This window comes from Chiloscyllium plagiosum, chromosome 21 (genome assembly GCF_004010195.1).
Source record: "Chiloscyllium plagiosum isolate BGI_BamShark_2017 chromosome 21, ASM401019v2, whole genome shotgun sequence".
Classification (NCBI taxonomy): domain Eukaryota; kingdom Metazoa; phylum Chordata; class Chondrichthyes; order Orectolobiformes; family Hemiscylliidae; genus Chiloscyllium; species Chiloscyllium plagiosum.
Window position 1 is genome coordinate 21,053,002 of NC_057730.1, and position 21,273 is coordinate 21,074,274.

General features: G+C 40.6%; 1 protein-coding gene across 9 annotated transcripts in view; it reads left to right on the plus strand.

Moving 5' to 3' along the window:
* Positions 1 to 21,273, plus strand: part of capn15 (calpain 15) — a 305,948-nt gene that overhangs the window by 266,344 nt on the left and 18,331 nt on the right. For all 9 annotated transcript variants that reach the window (XR_006314778.1, XM_043711451.1, XM_043711453.1 and 6 more), the window contains 5 exons: positions 2,780 to 2,988; positions 5,509 to 5,692; positions 10,576 to 10,799; positions 12,757 to 12,882; positions 13,435 to 13,587. Coding sequence is in view for 8 of the 9 variants with exons in the window: in XM_043711451.1 (XP_043567386.1) it covers positions 2,780 to 2,988; positions 5,509 to 5,692; positions 10,576 to 10,799; positions 12,757 to 12,882; positions 13,435 to 13,587 (896 nt within the window). In the remaining variant the exon portion in view is untranslated. The remainder of the gene's footprint in view (positions 1 to 2,779; positions 2,989 to 5,508; positions 5,693 to 10,575; positions 10,800 to 12,756; positions 12,883 to 13,434; positions 13,588 to 21,273) is intronic.

A 21,273-nucleotide genomic window follows, 5' to 3' on the forward strand; every position in this document is an offset into this window, starting at 1 on the left:
CACCCTCAAACCAGGTTTCCCAGTTACTATCTGAAGCCAGGAAAGGCCACAACCTATCTAATGTGACTCCCATTTACTTACCTCCCTCTTTGCACCTCCCTCCCACCATTGCAGATTGGAGACATTTCAGTTTCTTCTGATGAATGTAGGCTCGGTGACTAGCATCCCTACCTCTGAACCAGAAGATCAGAGTTCAAGTCCCACTCCAGGATTTGTGTTCTGACCAAACAGGTTTACTAATCAACCTGCTAACCCTTTCAACACATCGCTAATAGTTGGTAAGAATGGCAAAGTCTCCAAAGCCACCATATTTTTCCAGACTCCTCCAGGGTGCCACTCAAACTATAATCACTTTTTTTACATTCCCTTGTGGCCTATGACTACTTAGACATAGAAGAAATGTAGGCGAAGAGATCATTTCTGTCCACATGCTCTTTGGCACATCCCCTCAAAAAAAATCATACTTTTCTGTGAGCTTAATGGTTGCTACTTACATAATGGTTGCTACTTTGTTGAATGAATCACGTGATGGTTGCCAGTGGTGGCATTGGTTGGTTGGGGTTGGTGGAGAAAAACTGGCAAAAATTAAGGGAAGCCCAGTAGTAGATTTGCTCCTGGCTGAAGAGATAGAGGAGAAACATGGAGAATAGCATGGAGGATAATGAGGCTGAATGGCATGGGCTGTGTGCAGGGATGGGGGAATAGGGATAATGTGGCATTGGGGAATGCATAAGAGGCAAGAAATGGGAATTAAATGAAAAGAGTGAAAGGAATATGATGGAATTGGTGTGATAGAGATCACATGAGAAGGATAAAATGATATGGAATATTCATGTAAAGAAGTACAGTTGCAATAAATGCATGAATTTCATTGCAAATGTTTTGCCTCTCTACTAATCAAAGATAGTCATCTCAGTAGAATGCTGTCAAAAGTATCAGTGGTGCTGTGAGAGACCAGCTGAACAGTGTACCATTGTGACTGTCCTAGAGGATTTGATAGTTAGCTATAGGCAGTCTGTGAAACCCCAGAAAAAGTCAAAAAAGTTTTTCTTCCTGCTAAGTTAGTGAATTTGTTTTCCTTCATGATAATGAGACTCTCCATTGGTGCTAGCATAGTGGATATCACTGAGTGCAGGATATCTTTTGAGAAAATGATTAAAACCAGAAGTTGTGATCCATTTTGGAACCAAAGACATGGCTAGGAAAAGGGTAAAAATCCTCTTGTGTTTCTGCAATTGAAGAAAGATTAAAGAACAGGATCCTAAGAGATGGTTATCTTCGTAGTACTTTCAGTGCCACATGCAAGAGGGTACAGAGCAGAAAAAGAATGTGGGTGAATGTGCCTGTGGCAGAAGCTGGGGCTTCAAATTGCAGGGATATTCGAGGATAGTTTACATTGTGGTTACCGTTAGGGAGCCTGTAAATCATCCCCACCAGTGATATAGAACCTAGAACAATACAGTGCAGTGCAGGCCCTTTAACCCTCAATATTGCACCAATTTGTGAAACCAATCTGAAGCCAATCTAACCCACACTCTTCCATTATCATCCATATGTTTATCCAGTGACCATTTAAATGCCCTTAAAGTTGGCGAGTCTACTACTGTTGCAGGCAGGGCAAACTACTCTCTGAGTAAAACACTCTACCTCTGACATCTGTCCTCTGTCACCCCTCAGTTTAAAGCGATGTCCTCTTGTGCTAGCCATCACCATCCGAGGCAAAACGCTCTCACTGTCCACCTTATCTAATCCTCTGATCATCTTGTATGCCTCTTAACCTTCTTCTCTCTAATGAAAACAGCCTCAGGTCCCTCACCTCACACTTCTCTGCATTAAACTCCATTTGCCACTTCTCAGCCCAGCTCTGCAGCTTATCTATGTCCCTCTGTAACTGCAACATCATTCTGCACTATCCACACTTCACCAACCTTAGTGCCATCTGCAAATTTACTAACCCATCCTTCTACGCCCTCATCCAGGTCATTTATAAAAATGACAAACAGCAGTGGACCTAAAACAGATCCTTGCAGTACCCCACTACTAACTAAACTCCAGGATGAACATCTCCCATCAACCACCATCCTTTGTCTTCTTTCAGCTAGCTAATTTCTGATCCAAACCGCTAAATCATCCTCAATCCATGCCTCCATACTTTTTGCAATAGCATACCATGGGGAACCTTATCAACACTTTACTGAATTAATTGTTAAATAGTGTGTCAAATATGATCTGATCACGTGATAGGCGCCTTAAAAATCTGTCAGTAAGCAAAACATGATTTAAAAAAATAAAGTTTGGGATTAAGGTGAACCGATCTTAAATTACAGCTCAAAAGGAGCATATGCATTAGAGATATTGCTCAGCTCCAATTCTCAGCAAAAGGTAATCTGAAAATGACCTGTATTTACATATTTAACAAACTAAGATATCCCAAGGTGTTTCATTGGTGGTTAATCAAATATGACGTTGATACAGAACCACTGAAGGAAATATTTGAGCAGCTCACCAAAAGAATGTTATGTTTTAAGAACCATTAGAAATGTGTCATGTTATATAAGGGGTGATTCTCAGTTTGACCTCCCTCTGGATGTCCCGGTACATCTGTCTAGTTCTTCCTGGTGGTAGCCTGGCAGAATATTAGGAAGCTCTGTGTTCTGCTGATGATATGAAACATATTCTGCTGCTCAGTCGAGGTGAGAGAATTTTGTACAGAACAATATTTGTGCCATTTATTTTTACTCTGCTGCCTAAAAGAAACCAAATATTCTTCTCTTTTTAGAACAATGTGAACTTTGTGGATGACAGCTTTCCCCCAGGCCCACAATCTGTTGGTTTCCCAGAGGGAGACAGTGTACAGCAGAGGGTGAAGCAATGGCTGCGGCCTCATGAAATCAGCTGCAACAGTTTCAAAGATCGGAATATCAAATGGTCCATCTTCCGAACCCCACGTCCATCTGACATCTCCCAGGGGCTGCTGGGCAATTGCTGGTAATGTGTCCATGTGCACCTCCTGTCAAATCAGTATGTTGAGTAAGTTGAGGTAAAACCTCACAGCTCCTGGAACATTTCTGTGTATGCTATTTACAATCATAAGACATATGAGAGAAGTAGACCTTCAGCTCATCAAGTTTGCCCTGCTTTTCAAAGAGATTATAGCTGATGTGATAATCCTCAATTGTATTTCTCTGCTTTTCCCCATAACTGTTGATTCCCTTACTGATTAAAAATTTGCCTATCTCATCCTTGAATATATTTAATAACCCAGCCTCAACAGCCTTCTGTGATAAATAATTCTACAGATTCACTTCTCTCTGAAAGAAAAAATTACTCCTCATCTTTGTCTTAAATGTGCAAGCCCTTATTCTGAGATGATGCCCTCTGTCCTAGACTGTACCACAAGGGGAAACAACCTTTCTGCATCTGTCCAAGCCCTCAAGGATCCTGTATGCTTCTACATTCCATTGAGTACAGGTCCCATGTATTCAACCTCACTTCATAAAATAGTCCCTCCATATCTAGTATCAGCCGAGTGAGTCTTCTCTTTACTTAATCCAATGCCAGTACACCTTTATTTAGAGAAGAGACCCAAAACTGTCCACAGTATTCTAGTTTAATTTGACTAGTGCTTTGTATACTTTTAGTCAGTCTTTCCAACTTTTTCACATCATTCCCTTTGAAATAAAGGAAATGTTTCACTTGCCTTCCCTATTACCTGTTGAATCTGGATTTTTTTGATTCACGGTCAAGGACTACCAATTCCTTCTGTTTAGGGGACATATGATACATCTTGTATGTTGATTTAACTGTTGACAACAGAAATGTTTACTCGCAGGAAATTCTTACTGAAGCTTGGATTAATTTGCCAGATGTTGTACAGCTTCATAGTGGCAACAGGGCAAAACTAAGGCTTTGCTTGCTGTATTATTCCTACTATCAGGCTTCTCATGTAACTCCCTTTTAGTGATATATAGCAAAGTTGAACACTAGAATTGGAAAAGTTTCCATTTCTTTGCTTTTGCTCCCAATTCCATCAACACAGAGCTGGGAATCTGTGATGTAAAAAATATAGCACCACAGGAGAGAGATCCAAACTCCATATGATCAGGGCAGTAGGTATTGATATCTTTTTGTAGTGATTGCATTGCTGAAAAATAACTCAAAAGATTGCAAATCATTGTTGAAGTTGGGGCTGCAGAGCAAATTCAGAAGGATTATGAAAATATCTGCCTCGCTAAATAATTAAGCAGAGTCATCTTCATGAAGGGGAAATCAGGCCTGACAGATTTACTAGACTTCTTTGAGGTGGTGACAAGCAGGATCGATAAAGAGGAAGCAGTGGATGTAATATCCTTGGATTTTCAGGCTACGTAATAAGAGAACAGCCCATTGAATTGGAGATGGTAAATTAGTGTGGATAGAGAATGAGCTAACTAATAGAAGACAGTGAGTTTGGATATGGGGGTAGTGGTGCATTTTCAGGAATGCAAGCTGGAACTAGTGATGTGCCACAGGGATCAGTGTCAGGGTCATAATATATACACAATATATAATGACTTGGACGAGAAAAGTGAATGCACTAGTGCCAAGTTTGCAGATGAGACAAAAATGGATGGAAAGGCAACTATTGAAGATGACAAAGATTCTGCAGAGTGATATAGAAAGGTTAACCAACTGGGCAAAAATTTAGTACACGGAACATAATGTGGAAAAAGTGAGGTAATGTACTCTGGCAGGAAGAATAGAGGAGCTGAATATTATTTACATATTATTAAATACTGCAGGTTGGTAGGATGGGTGGCTGGAAACTGACCATGACCTGGAAATGTTGGCTGAAGTTTGATTGATGGCACTGGAGGCTGATTATCTCCCTGCACCTGAATGTCCATTCAGTGCTGTGACACAAGAAAACCTTTAGCTATTTTCAAAGAAAATTTAGTTTTTTGTTAGGTTGTTATAAAGGTGGGGAGGATTGGTACATATATTTTATTAAAATAGAAATTGCAAATGTGGAAACTTTGAAGAGAGAGAACATATGGTCAATCAGCATCTGTCAAATGGAAAGTTTTGAAGGTAACATTGGTTAGGGCCATTTTTCTGTTTGTTCTCTGTCATGTTTTTCTAATGCTGCTGTCCTGAAAATAAACTCTTAATTAATTTTCTTCAGTTTTGTGGATGAACACTGAAATAATTCCATGGAAAGTGATTTCCTGTCATCAAGTCACCTTTTACTTTCACGTGCACAATATGTGGATTCTGACCAGATGGCTCAAAGCCAGTTCCTAGAGTGAGGAGAATCCCTGAGACACTTGTTTATACTGTCAGCCAGGGCTCCCTGATTGCCTAGATTAACAATCCCAGTCAAGAACCTCATACTGAATGAGGCCCAACTGGGCCTCGCTCCTATCACTACAATCACTTTCCTAGTGTGTGTTTTGTTCTGCCATTAAGATGTATAAAATCCTGCAGTTCAGTTTTGTAACTTCCCTGACCTTTTGCACTCTGTACCAGGTTTTTGAGTGCACTTGCTGTGCTTGCTGAGCGGCCTGAGCTGGTGGAGAGAGTGATGATAACCCGGACTATCTGCCATGAGGGAGCCTATCAGGTACGGCTGTGCAAGGATGGAACCTGGATAACGGTGCTGGTGGATGATATGTTACCATGCGATGAATATGGCTATCTTCTCTTTTCTCAGGTAAGAGGGCATTACACTTCAGTCCTAATCAACAGCACATGACCTATCTGGAACTAATTGTAAACTTTGAAAACACCTATCTATATTTACAGTCTAACACGGGAGTACTGGAAAATTTTGGACTATTTAGATATTCTCAAGATTGAAAAGAGTTGTACAATGTAAGTTCTTGGAATTGACCCCAGAGTTTTTTTTTTAAATCGTGACTTTGGAGAATTAGATTGTCATAGCATTCAAAGAGATATCGAATATGGTTAAATTGCCATAATTACTGAAAAGACTGGCATTAAGAGAACTGGGTCCTACACTAATTATGGTCTCACTACCCTGTGTGAACTTAAAGTTCTGCTTACACACTCAGCAATCAGAATGGGTAAAGACACCTCCAATCACAGCATTTCAATCCCTCCTGAAATCCTGTTTCTTAGAAGTCCCTGAGAACTTGATTGAGTTTCCAAATACCAATATTTCTGTCTATCTGAAAATTCTGAAGTAATGGACTGTGACCAATTCTCAACAACTCAAATCCAAGGTGATTGGAATCGGAACTGGACATTTATCATCAATCTAAAGCTGTCAGCAAAACAGCTCCAGCATCAAAACACTTCAGCAGACATGACAATTTATCATGTTTTATCTTTTTGTTTTCAGACATTTGGCCCATAGGAGTTTATCCCTTTTGCATTTTTTGCATTGCTTCAGAACTGTTGTGAAGAAGGGTCACTAGACCTAAAATATTAACTCTGATTTCTCCCCGCAGAAGCTGCCAGACCAGCTGAGATTTTCCAGCAATTTCTATTTTTGTTTCAGATTTACAGCCTTTGCAGTTCTTTCAGTTTTTTGATGATTTCATCTAACATTTTAAGCTCAGGAGAGAAGCACCTTTTGTGGTTTGGAGTAGAACTTGTCTTGGGTTCTTAAGTGACAGGTAACATTTATATTGATTAGGTGCCAGACAAAGACTATTTCCAACATGCTAAACTACCTCCCTTAACCTTGAATAGCACCACAATTGCTAGGATCCTCCTAGTATTAACAACCAAGAGAACAATCACTGACCATAAATGTAGCTAGACCAGCCATATCATTCTCAAAAATGGATACATGAATAAGACACCGTGACAAGTGACTCACCTTTTAAGAAAGACGTGGGTAGATTCTTGTTGGGTGTGAGAATTAAAAGTTATCAAAGTAGTTGGGAATGTGGAATTCTAAACACAAACAGATCAGCCCTATTGATCAAATGAGCTTATTAAATGGTGGTCTCGGCTCAAGAGGCCAAACAGTCTATTCTGCTCACAAACAAAAACAGAAATTGCTTGACAGACGAAGCAGCTCTGGTAGTATCTGTGGAGAGAAAGCAGGGTTAACGTTTCAAGTCCAGTCACCCTTCCTCAGAATAGTCTATTCTGCTTCTATTTTGTCTGGTTTGTGTATACCTCTTGACTCCTCCAGCCTCTTAATCTTAAAATGTAACACAGAAAGTACTCCTGCATTTAGAAGAGCAAACTGCTCATTGGCCACCCCATCTCTGGATCAGTAGCCATCCCTCCATCACAAGCCCACTGTGGCTGTCAGGTATAGGTTCTCCAGAATGCAGTGAAGCAACTCACCATGACCACTTAAACGGTACTTCCCTCCCATGAAACCTTCACAACCAGAGAAGGAGAAAGCAGCAATGTGATGGGAATATCATCATTTCCAAGTTATCTCCAGATCATGCAGTCTGACTTATAGTGCTGTTCCTGAAGTATTGCTGGAGAAAAATCCTTGAATTGTTTATATAAGAGCCGTGTTCCCACCTTCAGCAGTGTGGTGTGCAGCAGTTCAGGTGAAGGTCTGTTGCTTTCTCTGAACACAGTAGGAGCATAGAACAATATGACCCAAACATCACCCACATCCTGAGAGCAAACAAAAAAAAATCCCTGAGCTGTTTGTTGTAAAGGTAAGTAGGTAGATCCAAAACTCAGAATGTTTTGAAAGGAGAACATTTGTTCTTCAAACAAAACTGAGTCAGTTGATTGTATAATGCAGTGCTGGAGGATGCTTTGGAAAGGTCCCTCATTTCTTGGAAACAGTTTTCATTGTGAAAAATTGACATGCTGGTGAAGTAAAATGCCACTGGCCATAGAATTTTTTTAAAAATCCTTTCACATCCTGCGTTTTTTTGGCTTCAGTTTGGAAGTGAAATGCCCCTAATCTAAGACGCTGTGTCGAAATCATACTGTAGGTATCCACGTTATGTCCTCATCATTTATGAACTGAGTGTTTCTTGCATTTTGAAAACTGGAGCCTACAGAGTGCTCGGTTATTCCACCTTGCTGTGCAAAATTGCTTAAATATCTGAAATAGACTGCAAGCCCATTTCCTGGGTACAATTCTCTTCCTATGACCAGTGTCTACACTCAGAATTATTATCGGGTCATAAACATTGAGAAATTAATGTCATTTTTGTATATAGGAAGGGTGTTGCAGGAATCTCAAATGATGATTTTCTATATCATGCAGTAGTATATGGGGCAAATAAGGTGTAAAATGAATTTAGTGCTTTAAAAATGGCAACTGATTAATTCAACAGCGTAAACTTATTGATTTGCACACATTAATTTCCATTAAGCCTTTTAAATGTCAAAGATCATTTCAATCGAAAACTAAATGACAGGAACATTGAATGTACAGTGTAAGAGAGCAAGTGATACAGATCAGCCATTACACACTACCTTCTGTTAGCCACTAACGGTCTCCATTCACAGCTATTCACTGTCCCAGACAGGTCGTTATCGACTCCTTCGTCTCTCCAACTACTCTTCTCTGTCTTTGGGCTCTATTACTACCTATCGTTTACTCCTTATCCCCTATCTTCTGCATATAAACTGGCATTTTCCTAGCTAACATCCATTCTAAGGAAGGGTCACTGGACCCGAAATGTTAACTTTGATTTCTCTTCACAGATGCTGCCAGACTTGCTGAGTTTTTTCAGCAACTTCTGTTTTTGTTTCTGATTTACAGCATCCACAATTCTTTCAATTTTTATTAAGTGATACAGGGTGTTGGTTATTTATTAGCAGTAGCATCTTTAGATGTAAAAAACGTACATTTTAACCAAAAACTATGATAATCATCTATATCCTATCACCATAATTAAAACACAGTCTTCATAACAGTTGCTTCTTGCTCAAAATCTCAATTCTCCAACTTCCTCTTCATTTCCTTCCATCTTTTCTGTTCCTGCATCTTTGAAGTAAAGTAGGCTGGTGCATTAAGGGAAAGTGATGCCCAGTGATGGTATTGCTAGACTTTGAATCCAGAGACACAGGTAACGTTCTGGGAACCCAGGTTCACATCCCACCATGGCAGATGGTGCAATTTGAATTTAATAAAAATCTGGAATTAAAATTCTAATGATGGCCATGAAACTGTTGTTAGTAGTCGGAAAAACCCACCTCATTACTAATGACCCTGAGGGAAGGAAACAGCTTTCCTTACCTTGTCTAGCCTCACATGTGATTCCAGACCCACATAAATATGATTGACTCTTAGCTGTCCTCTGGGTAAATAGGAATGGACAATAAATACTGTCCTAGCCAGTGATATCCAGATCGCATGGATCTTAAGTCAACACTACCACTGTCTATTTAAAGAGTGCTAGCATTTTTTATTCAAACTATTCAAAGCAGAGTTTCTACCTTAAAAACAGCAGAAAAGCATGACAAGGTATAATGTAAGTGTAAGACTTCCACTTCTTTCTGTTTCATCAATCCGGATCTTGTCATTCACGTTTGATTAATCCCAGTGGTTGAGTGTGCTCATTGCTTGCCAATGACAGGATAATCTTTAACATTTTCCGTACAATATCAAAGTTTTCATACTTATTTCTGCTCTTGCCACGTTGAAAGGAGATATTGAACTTTCGAGTATTACAGAGGTTCAGCTGTGCAATTAGAATCATTTATCAAACTGGGGCAGTATAGTGTCTGGTGTTTGTAAGCTGGATTTATATTTAATTTTTAATGCAAAGTATTTTTGCAGTTGAAGTATGATGGCTCAGTGGTTAGCACTGCTGCCTTATGGTGCCAGAGACCTGGGTTCAATTCCAGCCTTGAGTGATTATCTGTGTGGAGTTTGCACTTTTTAATTGATGTTAATATCTAAACCATTAATATTATGATCCTGAGGAATGGCAAGATGGCTTTGGGGGGGAATATAAAGGCAAGTTAATTTGGCTCAATTCTGTCACTCAGTGCCGTCTGGGGGAGAATATGGACTATCCAAAGAGTTGTGCCTTCTACTGAAATCAAATATACATAAGGAGCATGTTCTTCATTTCTGAGATTGTCTGGTGCTCTCAGCAATTTGCAGGGTGTGCCAATCATGAGAGAATCATGTTGGTATGGTAAAACCAAAGTCCCCTGTACATCATGCTCCACATTTGTTTCAGTATAGCTACTGACATCATCCTCCTTAAACCCTGAAACAAGTAGTGTTTAAAGAGCTGAATGCATGAATGTGGCTTTATCACTTACAGCTCACATGACAATTTACACATATCAAGGTGTACACGATTTAAACTTTTGGACTCATTTTCACTAGTGCTGGTTGTTGAGAAAATTTTAAGCTTTCACAGGTAAAAGCTGCTGCCTTTAGCAAGTGCTTTCAGCTGTTGAGACTCTGGAATTATTTCCCTAAGTCTCTGCCTCTCTGTTTGTTTAAGACATTCCTTTAAACCTGTCTTAAGCTTTTGACCATCCAACCTTGGCGGTAGGCATCAGTTCTTGTTAACTCTAGGGTGCCTTCCTACATTAAAGGTAAGTTGTTGTTTTTTAGCAAATGCTCAGGCAGCCTTCTATATAGTGTACCTAACCATGTCTTTCTGGTATGAACAGGCCCAGAGGAAGCAGCTGTGGGTTGCTCTGATCGAGAAAGCTCTAGCTAAGCTTCATGGCTCCTACTTTGCCCTGCAGGCTGGGCGGGCCATTGAAGGACTAGCCACACTGACAGGTGCCCCTTGTGAGAGCCTCATGCTCCAAGTCAGTTCGACAAATCCACGTGAGGAACCCATTGATACAGATCTCATTTGGGTCAAAATGCTGAGCTCAAAGGAAGCTGGGTAAGCAAAATGTACACACATCTTCTAAAGAAGGGTCACTAGACCCAAAATGTTAACATTGATTTCTCTCCACAGATGCTGTCAGACCTACCGAGATCTTCCAGGAATTTGTTTTTGTTTCAAATTTCCAGAATCTGCAGTAATTTTGTATTTTTTTTCCATACATTGGATTTGCATCAGTATAAATGTCAATGTACATTTTACAAATATTATAATCTTCAATTCTCTGCTGTATTTTTGAGTCTCCCTATACAGACACACCTATTAAGACCATAAGACGTAGGAGCGGAAGTAAGGCCATTCGGCCCATCGAGTCCACTCCGCCATTCAATCATGGTTGATGGGCATTTCAACTCCACTTACCCGCATTCTCCCCGTAGCCCTTAATTCCTTGTGACATCAAGAATTTATCAATTTCTGCCCTGAAGACATTTAGCGTCCCAGCCTCCACTGCACTCTGTGGCAATGAATTCCACAGGCCCACCACTCTCTGGCTGAAGAAATGTCTCCGCATTTCTGTTCTGAATTTACCCCCTCTAATTCTAAGGCTGTGCCACGGGTCCTAGTCTCCTATATTGAAGTTGTATGAGTAAAATCTTTGCAGATGCCATCAAGTAAGAAGGCAGCCTGAATATTAGAGAAAGATTCAAGCATGTCTATGGGCTGTGTGCTGAAAGATGAAATTAGGAAGGGCATCTGGGTGTCTTTGGGTCAGCATGGACTAGATAGGTTGAACAGCCCCAACTGTCTTGTTTTTATGGTTCTGTGTAAGAGGAATTAAATCCAATCTTTCCTTTCTCTTTGGTACTTTCCTGTAAAAGAACGATTTGCACAATTTAATCTGGTCATTGTGAAATAAATTGTTTGGAACCAAGGAAATGGAATACATGTAAAATGGAATCACAGTACAACATACTGATCAAGAAAATAACCTGCGAATTACAGAAGATAAATTAATTTACTTAAGAAAAGTAGTAAATAAGTATCGGATTTCATTATTAGCGGGATTTACTGAACTCTGCGGGACACCGCTTGTCACCGGCTGCCATTTCGAAAAAGAACCTTTTATCCCATCTCTCTTCCTTCTGTCAGACAGCCAATCCTCAATCCATACCAGTAGCTCACCTCGAACACCATGGGCCTTCACCTTGCTCAGCAGCCTCCCGTGTGGCACCTTATCAAAGGCCTTTTGGAAGTCTAGGTAGACCACATCCACTGGGTTTCCCCGGTCTAACCTACTTGTCACGTCTTCAAAGAACTCCAACAGGTTTGTCAGACACGACCTCCCCTTACTAAATCCATGCTGACTTGTTCTAATCCGACCCTGCTCTTCCAAGAATTTAGAAACCTCATCCTTAATGATGGATTGTTTGCTTTGAACTAGAATTGCATATTAAGTTGAAGATTAGAGGATTGGCCATCCCAAATATTCCAATCTTAAACAGTAGAGATATGAATTAACTGTGTCAGTACAGGATGTTGCTTTGGATCATTTAGTGATGTATATGACAGCATTGTCATATATTCCTGACTGATCAGTGCCAACTAAAGTTTTATTTTATCAAGTTTTAATTTAATAACACATGTATTTGGTGATATTCTGAAACTACCATATTGCTGCACTTCTCAGGAAATAAAGGCATCACAGAATAATATGATGAAAGCATAGAAGGCAGCCATTTGGAGTACTGGGTTGTATACTGCCATTTTGATAGAGTGGTTCAATTGGTATTAATTGCCTGAATTTTCCCAGCAGAAAATCCCCGTCAAAATGTGTCCCTCAGCACCTCAACTAGGGTAACCTGGTGGGATTGCCAGATCCACAGGATAAATCCAGAACAGCAATGAGGCCTTTTTTTTAATAAAGTATTAACCCAGCTTCTACTGACGATCCTTCTGTACTTTTCCCTGAAATCTCCATTGACATATGTAACCTTTTCCTTTCTCAAATATTTAGATTTTTGATGGGTGCTTCTTGTGGAGGTGGAAACATGAAAGTGGATGACACAGTGTATGAGACCATGGGCCTTAGGCCCCGCCATGCATATTCCATCCTTGACGTCAGAGATGTGCAAGGTTACAGGTGAGGGATATTGTGACTAAAGACAAATATTCCATCCACTGCAGTGTAACAAGCTCCAAAACTACTTTGCTCTGATGATCTTTATGATCTTGCTTATTTTCTACCTGCTTGATTTTACTATTCCCTCTTTCGACCCTCTGAGAATCTCAGCACTCCTCCAAGTCTGGCCAGTTGCCCATCTTTGGGGCATCTTTGATTGTTGCACTATGTTGAAAATGCTATATACTGTACAGGTAAATTGTTGTCCACATCTGAATCTGATCAGTTAGATTTGAGGGTTAAGTACACAATAGAATCAGTGCTGTGCTTTTTTTGTATTGGTGGTTTTAACAGCTTACCAGTAATCTTCACATGTTGCAAAAAGCCTTTTGAGGTATTTTCCTGTGCAAAGAATCTAGTCCCACCATACGTTTGGAAGATTGTGTGGTTGTGGCAGACATTTAAAACAATGCATTGCATGTAGAGCTACACTAAATACTGAGTCCTTGGAATACCAGACTCTGTTCAAAAAGGGAGAAGGATGTTTGAATCAATGTCTCTGTCTCTGCTCAGGCTGTTGAGACTACGGAACCCGTGGGGGCGTTTTTCCTGGAGTGGAAACTGGTCAGACGATTGGCCACATTGGCCAGATCACTTGCGACATGAGCTGATGGCACATGGGAGCAGTGAGGGCGTCTTCTGGATGGAATACACCGACTTTATCAAGTAAGAGGACAGGCTTTGTATGAAATGTTAAGCCGATTTTTCTATTCACTTAGACACACAGGGTAGTCATTCAAAGTTTCAAGTGTGCCATTATGCTATGAACTGTCCCAAATTGTATAATAGAATATTCAAAGCTAAATGAAATGGAATATTCAAATGTACAAGATAGAGACCTGGATCAAAGAAAGGGCTTTCTATTGGTCACAAGAAGTTTCAAGCCAATGATGAATGTGTTGGTGGCAGAATTTTTTAATTTTGCAGTATTAGATAGTGGATACACATCTACAGTGCATGGATTAGACTGGCTCAATGGTATGTACACTCTGGGTAATAAGAATCGGAACAAAGTTGAAGAGGTTTTGAGTTTTACCAGTTTCAGATTTGGTGATAACACACTAAAATTTCTAAAACAAGTGGTCCCTCCTGGATGAAGTATCCAGTGAAATACTATAGTTATTAAGCAGGCCATCGATGAAGAAAGAAAGCACAGATGAAAATGGATGTGGAAAGTGGCAAAGCTAATATACTTGGAAAATCTGTGAATTAGCAATTTGCACAATTGGGACACTAATCTTTTAATAGAATATCACCTCTGCACCAAAGAAATTAAAGATTACTGACCTCAGAGGCCAGAAACGTAGAAGACAAAAAGTCAGTTGTATTGAACTAAAATGGACAATTTGCCCATCTGTCCTCTACAGAGTTAAAGGTTTTAACAGCTGTTGTCAGAATATAGGAATATAGATGAATGATAAGCTTATAGAAGAAATAAGTAATAGATGTGAAATTAGTAAGAAATACTGAAGGACACTGTCACAGCCCTCAGTAAGCATGCCCTTAGCAAGAGATTTCAGTCAGGTAATGGCTATTGATGTAAGGTTGTGGGATAAAAAAGATTTTCCTTTTACATTGTAGATGTAAATCCTGTACATTCAGTGATTAGAGTTTGCTAGTTGACAATAACATGTAGTAAACGTTTAAAACATTTGGGGATAAGGAAATGGAAAAGTGGAGCGGGACCAGACTTGGACTACCACAACATTTCTCACTAATATTAGGGGTGGAATTTGCTATTGATTAATTTATAGGTATATGTGCAAATATGAACATGATGGGTATGAATATGGCAGCAAAAAGTGCTGTTTACAATAGGGTGTGTGAAAGTAACGACGCAGTAAGAGACAAAGTGGTTCATAAAATGTTGGCAGATCGTCTAAACTGTAAATGATCATCTGCATAAGCATGGGCTGCCCATGCAAAATGCTTCCTGCAGATGATCAGAAGATATATTCCATATAATTAGTTTTTGGCAGAAATCCTAATATTCCTAAAATCAGCAATAAATGAGCAGACCCCAATTTGAGAATGGACTGCAATAGTTTTATTTACTTTGCACTTTAATGCATTGCATGGAGGGAGAAAGGATTTTGTCTAGAACAGTTTACGCTCAGATTTCCAGCCTTCATGATCCAGAAGAAATAAAATTAGTCATTTTAATGATGCCTCACATGCTAATCTTCTAGTTGTTTTTCAAGTACAACAGGATCCATTATATTTTTATTGGAAAGAAGTGACAAATGTCCAGTAGCTTGGAATTTTAAAAAAACTTGGAAGTACCTTAGTTGCAGAGACATAGCTGCAGCAGCAGTAGCAGTGACAGATATGGCAATGATTTCAAAATATTTTAAAGAACTACATATGCACCAATTGGGGGAAAATGTACTATAGAATGTTTATATTGATAGTAGTTTTCTCTGGGATAGCTTCTACTCTCCTTTAACTCAGTCCTGTTGGAATGTTGTAATCTGTGCATGAACATTGTAACCAACCTAAATGGTGCAGGACAGCAATGACATAACAAGAATTTATTCACAGAGTGTACTGTCTGCATATTACCTTCCTGGGCTTCTGCTGTATGGAGGCAGTAATTAAAACTCACACTAATTAGGAAAGCTCAGGTAGAGAATTCTGTAGCCATCTTGTCTTAGTGTCGTTCTTGTTGCTTTAAAGATCGTTTACTTGCCTTTTTTCTGAGGCATTCTATATGTTGAAGGATGATTCAAAACAGCAGAACGAAAGACATAATAATGTATTTCATATTCACCCTTTTGAGCCTGTGTAAGCTTTGCTATGATTTCTGATGTTGGCTAGATTCCTTGGTAATGAGCCATCCTCCTCTTATAGCACACACCAATCTAACTAGAATCACACATTTGCAAATGGTATTTCTTAATTGAATGCATGCTTTGCAAAAAGATGAAATAACATAGTCTACTTGTGTAGTGGAAATGATTTAGAAATGATGGGAGTTTTTGCTGGTTTATGTATGACCTTGGTGCAGCTTCCTGGGCTAACACACGATAATGCTGAGATGTGGACAAGAGTCCAATCCAGCCGTTAATGCCAGGAGTTGTCAGTTGCCAGTGGCTGCTAAAAAATGGAACAATGAAGAATGACTTCAAGATTTTTTTTTCTTTCCTCCATTCATTTATGGGATATAGGCATCACTGGTTATCTCAGCATTTATTCCCATTTCTAACTGTCCTGGAGAAGTTGGTGGCAAGTCTCCACCTTTAATTGCTATAGTTCTCAAACTGTAAGAACACCCACAATGTTATTAGAAAAGGAATTCCAGTATTTTGTGAATGGACAGTGATATAGTTCCAAGTCAGGATGGTGTGTGGCTTGGAGGAGAATTTGCAGGTGGTGGTGTTCTTGTGCATCTGCTGCCATGTCCTTTCGTATGGTAGAGGTCACAGGTTTTGAAGGTGATGTCAAAGGAGCTTAGAGTTAATGCAGTGCATCTTGTATATGTTACACGCTGCTACCGCTGTGTTAGTGGTGAAGGGGTAAATGTTGAAACTGGTATACAGAGTACCAGACAAGCAGGCTACTTTCTCCTAGATGATTTCAAGCTTCTCAGTGTTCTTGGAGCTGCGCTGGTCCAGGCAATTCCATCACACCACCACACTCCTGACCTATGCCTTGTAGATGGTAGACAGGCACTTTGGGAGACAAGTGATGGGCTAATCATTATGGATTTCCTAACCTTTAACCTCCTCATATAGTATTTATGTGGCTGGTCCAGCTTATGGTCAGTGGTAACACACAGGAATGTTGATAGTAGGGAGATTCAGCAATAATAATGCCACTGATTATAAGGAGGAAATGATTAGATAACGTTTTGTTGGATAGGGTGTGCATTTGAGTAGTGCAAATACAACTTGACACTCATCAGTCCAAGCCTTAATATTGTCCAGGTCTTACTGCATTTGGTTACAGTCTTCTTTAGTAGCAGACGTACCATGAGTGGTGCTAAACAACTATACAGTCATCAGCAAATATTCCTATTTTTGACTTCATATTGGAGGGAAGTTGTTGAAGCAGCTGAAGATGGTTGAGTCTACAACACAGGTCTAAGGAAAGCCTGCCATGATGTCTTTGGACTGAGTTGACTGACCTCCAAAAAACCTCAACCATCCCACTGATTCCCATTGATTCTAGTTTTGCTAGAGTTCCTTGTTGTCAGACTCAGGCAAATGCTACCTTGACATCAAAGGTAATCACTTTCATCTCTTCTCTAAAGTTCAGATCTTTTCACTATGTTTGGACTAAGTCTGTAATGAGGTCGGGAGTTGAATGGTCCTGACAGAACCCAAGCTGAGCATCAATGAGCAGGTTATTCCTTTGCAAGTGCAGTAATGGCACTGTTGATTACCCTTTCATCACTTTGCTAATGTTTCAGAGTAGACTGATAGGACAGTAATTGTTTCAGTTGAATTTGTCCTGCTTTTTGTGAACAGGACACACCCAGGCAATTTTCTACACTGTCAGGTAGGTGCCAGTGTTGAAGCTGTACTGGAACAGCCTGTCTTGGGCCATGGCTGGTTCTGGAGCACAAGTCTTCAGTACTATTGCCAGAAGGTTCTCAGAGTCCATAACCTTTGCAGTATTGAGTGTCTTCAGCCATTTCTTAATATCATTTCAGTGAATCAAGTTGGCTGAAGACTGACATACTGGGGACATTACTCAGCACATTTGGTTGACGATCAGTGCAATTGGTTCATCCTTGTCTTTTGCACTGATATGATTGGGTCCCTCATCATTGAGGATGGGATATTTGTCTAGACACCATCTGCTGCTGTTTAATTGTTTGCTATCATTCACAACTGGATCTGGCAGGACTGCAGAGCTTGGATCTGATCCATCAGTTGTGGGATTGCTTGCCCTTGTTTATTGTATGCTTCTTCCGTTTGGCATGCAGATAGTCCTGTCATGACAACTTGGACTAACAAGGCATAGCAGTGGGGAGAAACAGGCCAGAGATGGTGCTAAGAATTGCTGTGCCTTTAATGTTATTGTGGAGCAGCTCTGGGTTTACTGGCCACAGCTTATGTTTGGTCTGCTGCATAGTCACAAACTGGAAAATTTGTAGCTTGTTTTGAAACAGCCAGGCTACAATCAAAGTGTTAACCAAACTCAACTCCTCATAAACATTTCAAACAAATGTACATATAGATATACAAATTAGGAGCCAGACAATCCAAAATGAATCCTGAGATCCCTTGGGATCCTTAAGTTTAAGTCAAGTCACCTCTAGCTCTTTTAAACTCCAGCAGATACAAACCTGACCTGTCTAACCTCTCCTCATAAGACAATCCCTCATTCCAGATGTTAGTTTGTAAATCTTCTCTGAACTGTCTCCAATATATTTACATCCTTAAAGTGATTAATACTGGGCACATTCCTCCAGATGCATTCTCATCAGCGTCCAGCATAGCTGATGCATGACCTCCCTGCTTTTACATTCAAACCCCTCACAATAAATTATTATAATCTGTTAGCTTTCCTAATTACTTGCTGTATTACCTGCATACTAACTTTTTGCGATTCATACATAAGGACACCCCCAGATCCTTCTGCATCGCAGAGCTCTGCAACCTTTCAGTATTTAGACAATGTGCTGCGTTTTTACTCTTCCTGTCAAAATGGATATTTTCATGTTTTCCCAATCAATTTGTCCCATATTTGCTACTTTCTTAACAATTCTATATATTTTTGTACACTCCTTACGTTCTCTTCGCAACTTAGTTTCCTATCTATTCAGCAAACTTGGCAATCGTACCTTCTGCAATTTCATCAGTCATTTATGTAAATTGTAAACAGTTGAGGTCCCAGCACAGATCTCTGTGGCACACCACCCATTACATCTTCGCAAATTAAAAGGTTTATGCCTACACCCTGCTTCCTGTTGGCACATCAGTTGATACCAATATGCTCCCCTCTACATCATGAGATTTTAGTTTCCATGATACGTTTTGGTGAGGCACCTTATCAAATGCCTTATGGACATCTAAGTAAGCATATTCACCGGTTCCTATTTATCCAGAGTATGTGTTACCTTCTCAAAGAACTTCAATAGATTAGTCAAACGTGATTACTCTTTCTCAAAACCATATTGACTCTGCTCGATCACCTTAAACTTATCCAAGTACCCTGCTATAACTTCTTTAATAACAGCTTTTTTAACATCGTCCTTGTGACAGATGTCAAACTAACTGGCCTATAGTTTCCAGCTTTCTGTCTGTCTTTTTGAATATGAGCTATCTTCAAATCTCATTTAAAAATCACACAACACCAGGGTGTAGTCCAACAGGCTTACTTGGAAGCACTAGCTTTCGGAGCGCTGTTGCTCCATCAAGTGTTTAATTCACGGTGTTTCCTTTGGTAGGATAGGCCCGTAGTTGCCTATAGTATTCCTGGTTGTTCAGTTGTCGGTACACTTCCTTGCAATATTCTGTTCTATTCTGACTGACAATGGCTCCTCCTTTATCTGCTGGTATGCTGACAATGTTGCGATTGGTTTTGAGAGCATGGATGGGATTGTGTTGTGATTTACACATTTCCTGATGGTTTGAGCATACATGTCAAGCCCAGGGCAGCGGCCCTCCAATTTGGACCCCGCCGAAGATACACAAAGCCAACACACTGGGATGTCCCATCATATCGGCAATGGGACCCTGTGTGAGAACCCCTCTGGCTTTGTCAAAGGCATCTTGAAATCCATTGTACAGGGGACCTCCCAGCTTCTGTCACGACGCTATAGATTTCTCAAAGAAACTCAGCGCCCATGGACCAGTCGAACCGAGAACATTTCTCGTCACAATGGTTGTTTCAGCTCTCTACACCAGCATCCCCCACAATGATGGCTTCGCGGCAGCAGCTTCAGTACTACATGCCAATCTCCAAGCACATTCCTACAACCCATCTGCTTCATCCTCGACCACAACATTTTCACCTTTGACAACCAGTTCTTCATCCAGACACATAGAACAGTCATGGGTACCAAATTTGCACCCCAATATTACAACATTTTCATGCACAGATTCCAACATGACTTCTTTTTTGCACAGGTCCTCCAACCAACACTATACCCCAGACATTTTGATGACATTTTCTTCCTCTGGACCCATGGTGAGGAGTCACTGAAACAACTGCACAGTGATATCAATGAGTTTCATCCCACCATCAGACTTACCATGGACTACTCTTTAGTATCTGCCTCATTCTCAGACACATGCATCTCACTAAGGATGGGTACCTCAGCACTCCACTCTACCGCAAACCCACGGATAACGTCACAATGCTACACTTCTTTAGCTTCCATCCTAAACATATTAAAATGGCTATCCCCTACGGACAAGCCCAACACATGCACAGGATTTATTCAGATGAGGAGGAATGTGATGGATACCTGAAGGTGCTCAAGGATGCGCTCATAAGAACAAGGTACGATGCTCAACTCATCGATGGCTAGTTCTGACATGCCACAGCGAGAAACCGTAATGACCTCCTCAGGAGATCGACATTGGTTACAACCAATAGAGTACCCTTAGTTGTCCAGTGCACTCCGGGAATGGAGATACTATGCCATGTTCTTCACAGCCTGCAACACATTATTGATGAGAATTAGCGACTCACCAAGACCTTCCCAAAGCCTCCACTACTTGCCTTTAAACAACCACCAAACCTTAAACAGATCATTGTTCGTAGCAAACTGCTCAGCCTTCAGGTCAACATTGACCACAACACCGTACAACCCTGTCATGTCAACCACTGCAAGACGAGTCAGAGTCTCAACACGGATACCACTATTACCCGTGGGGACACCACCCACCATGTACACAGCAGGTATTCATGTGTTTAGCCTACATTGTCTATCTTATACGCTGCAGGCAAGGATGGCCCGAGGCATGGTACATTGGCGAGACCAAGCAGATGCTACGACAACGGATGAATGGACACCACACAACAATCACCAGGCAGTTCCCTCCCAGATGGGGAACAATTCAGCAGTCAGGGACATTCGGCCTCGGATCTTCGGGTGACCATCCTCCAAGGCGGACATTGGGCTATGCAACAATGCAGAGTGGCCGAGCAGAGGCTGATGGTCGAGTTTGGTACCCATGAGGATGGCCTCAACTGGGACCTTGGGTTCATGTCACACTGCAGATAACCCTATTGCACTAGACTCTCTCTCTGTCTCTCTCTCTCTCTCGTATTCTCTCTCTCTCACTCTCTCTCTGTCTCTCTCTCTCTGTCTGTCTCTCTCTCTATGTCTCTCTCTCTCTGTCTCTCTCTCTCTGTCTCTCTCTCTCTGTCTCTCTCTCTCTGTCTCTCTCTCTC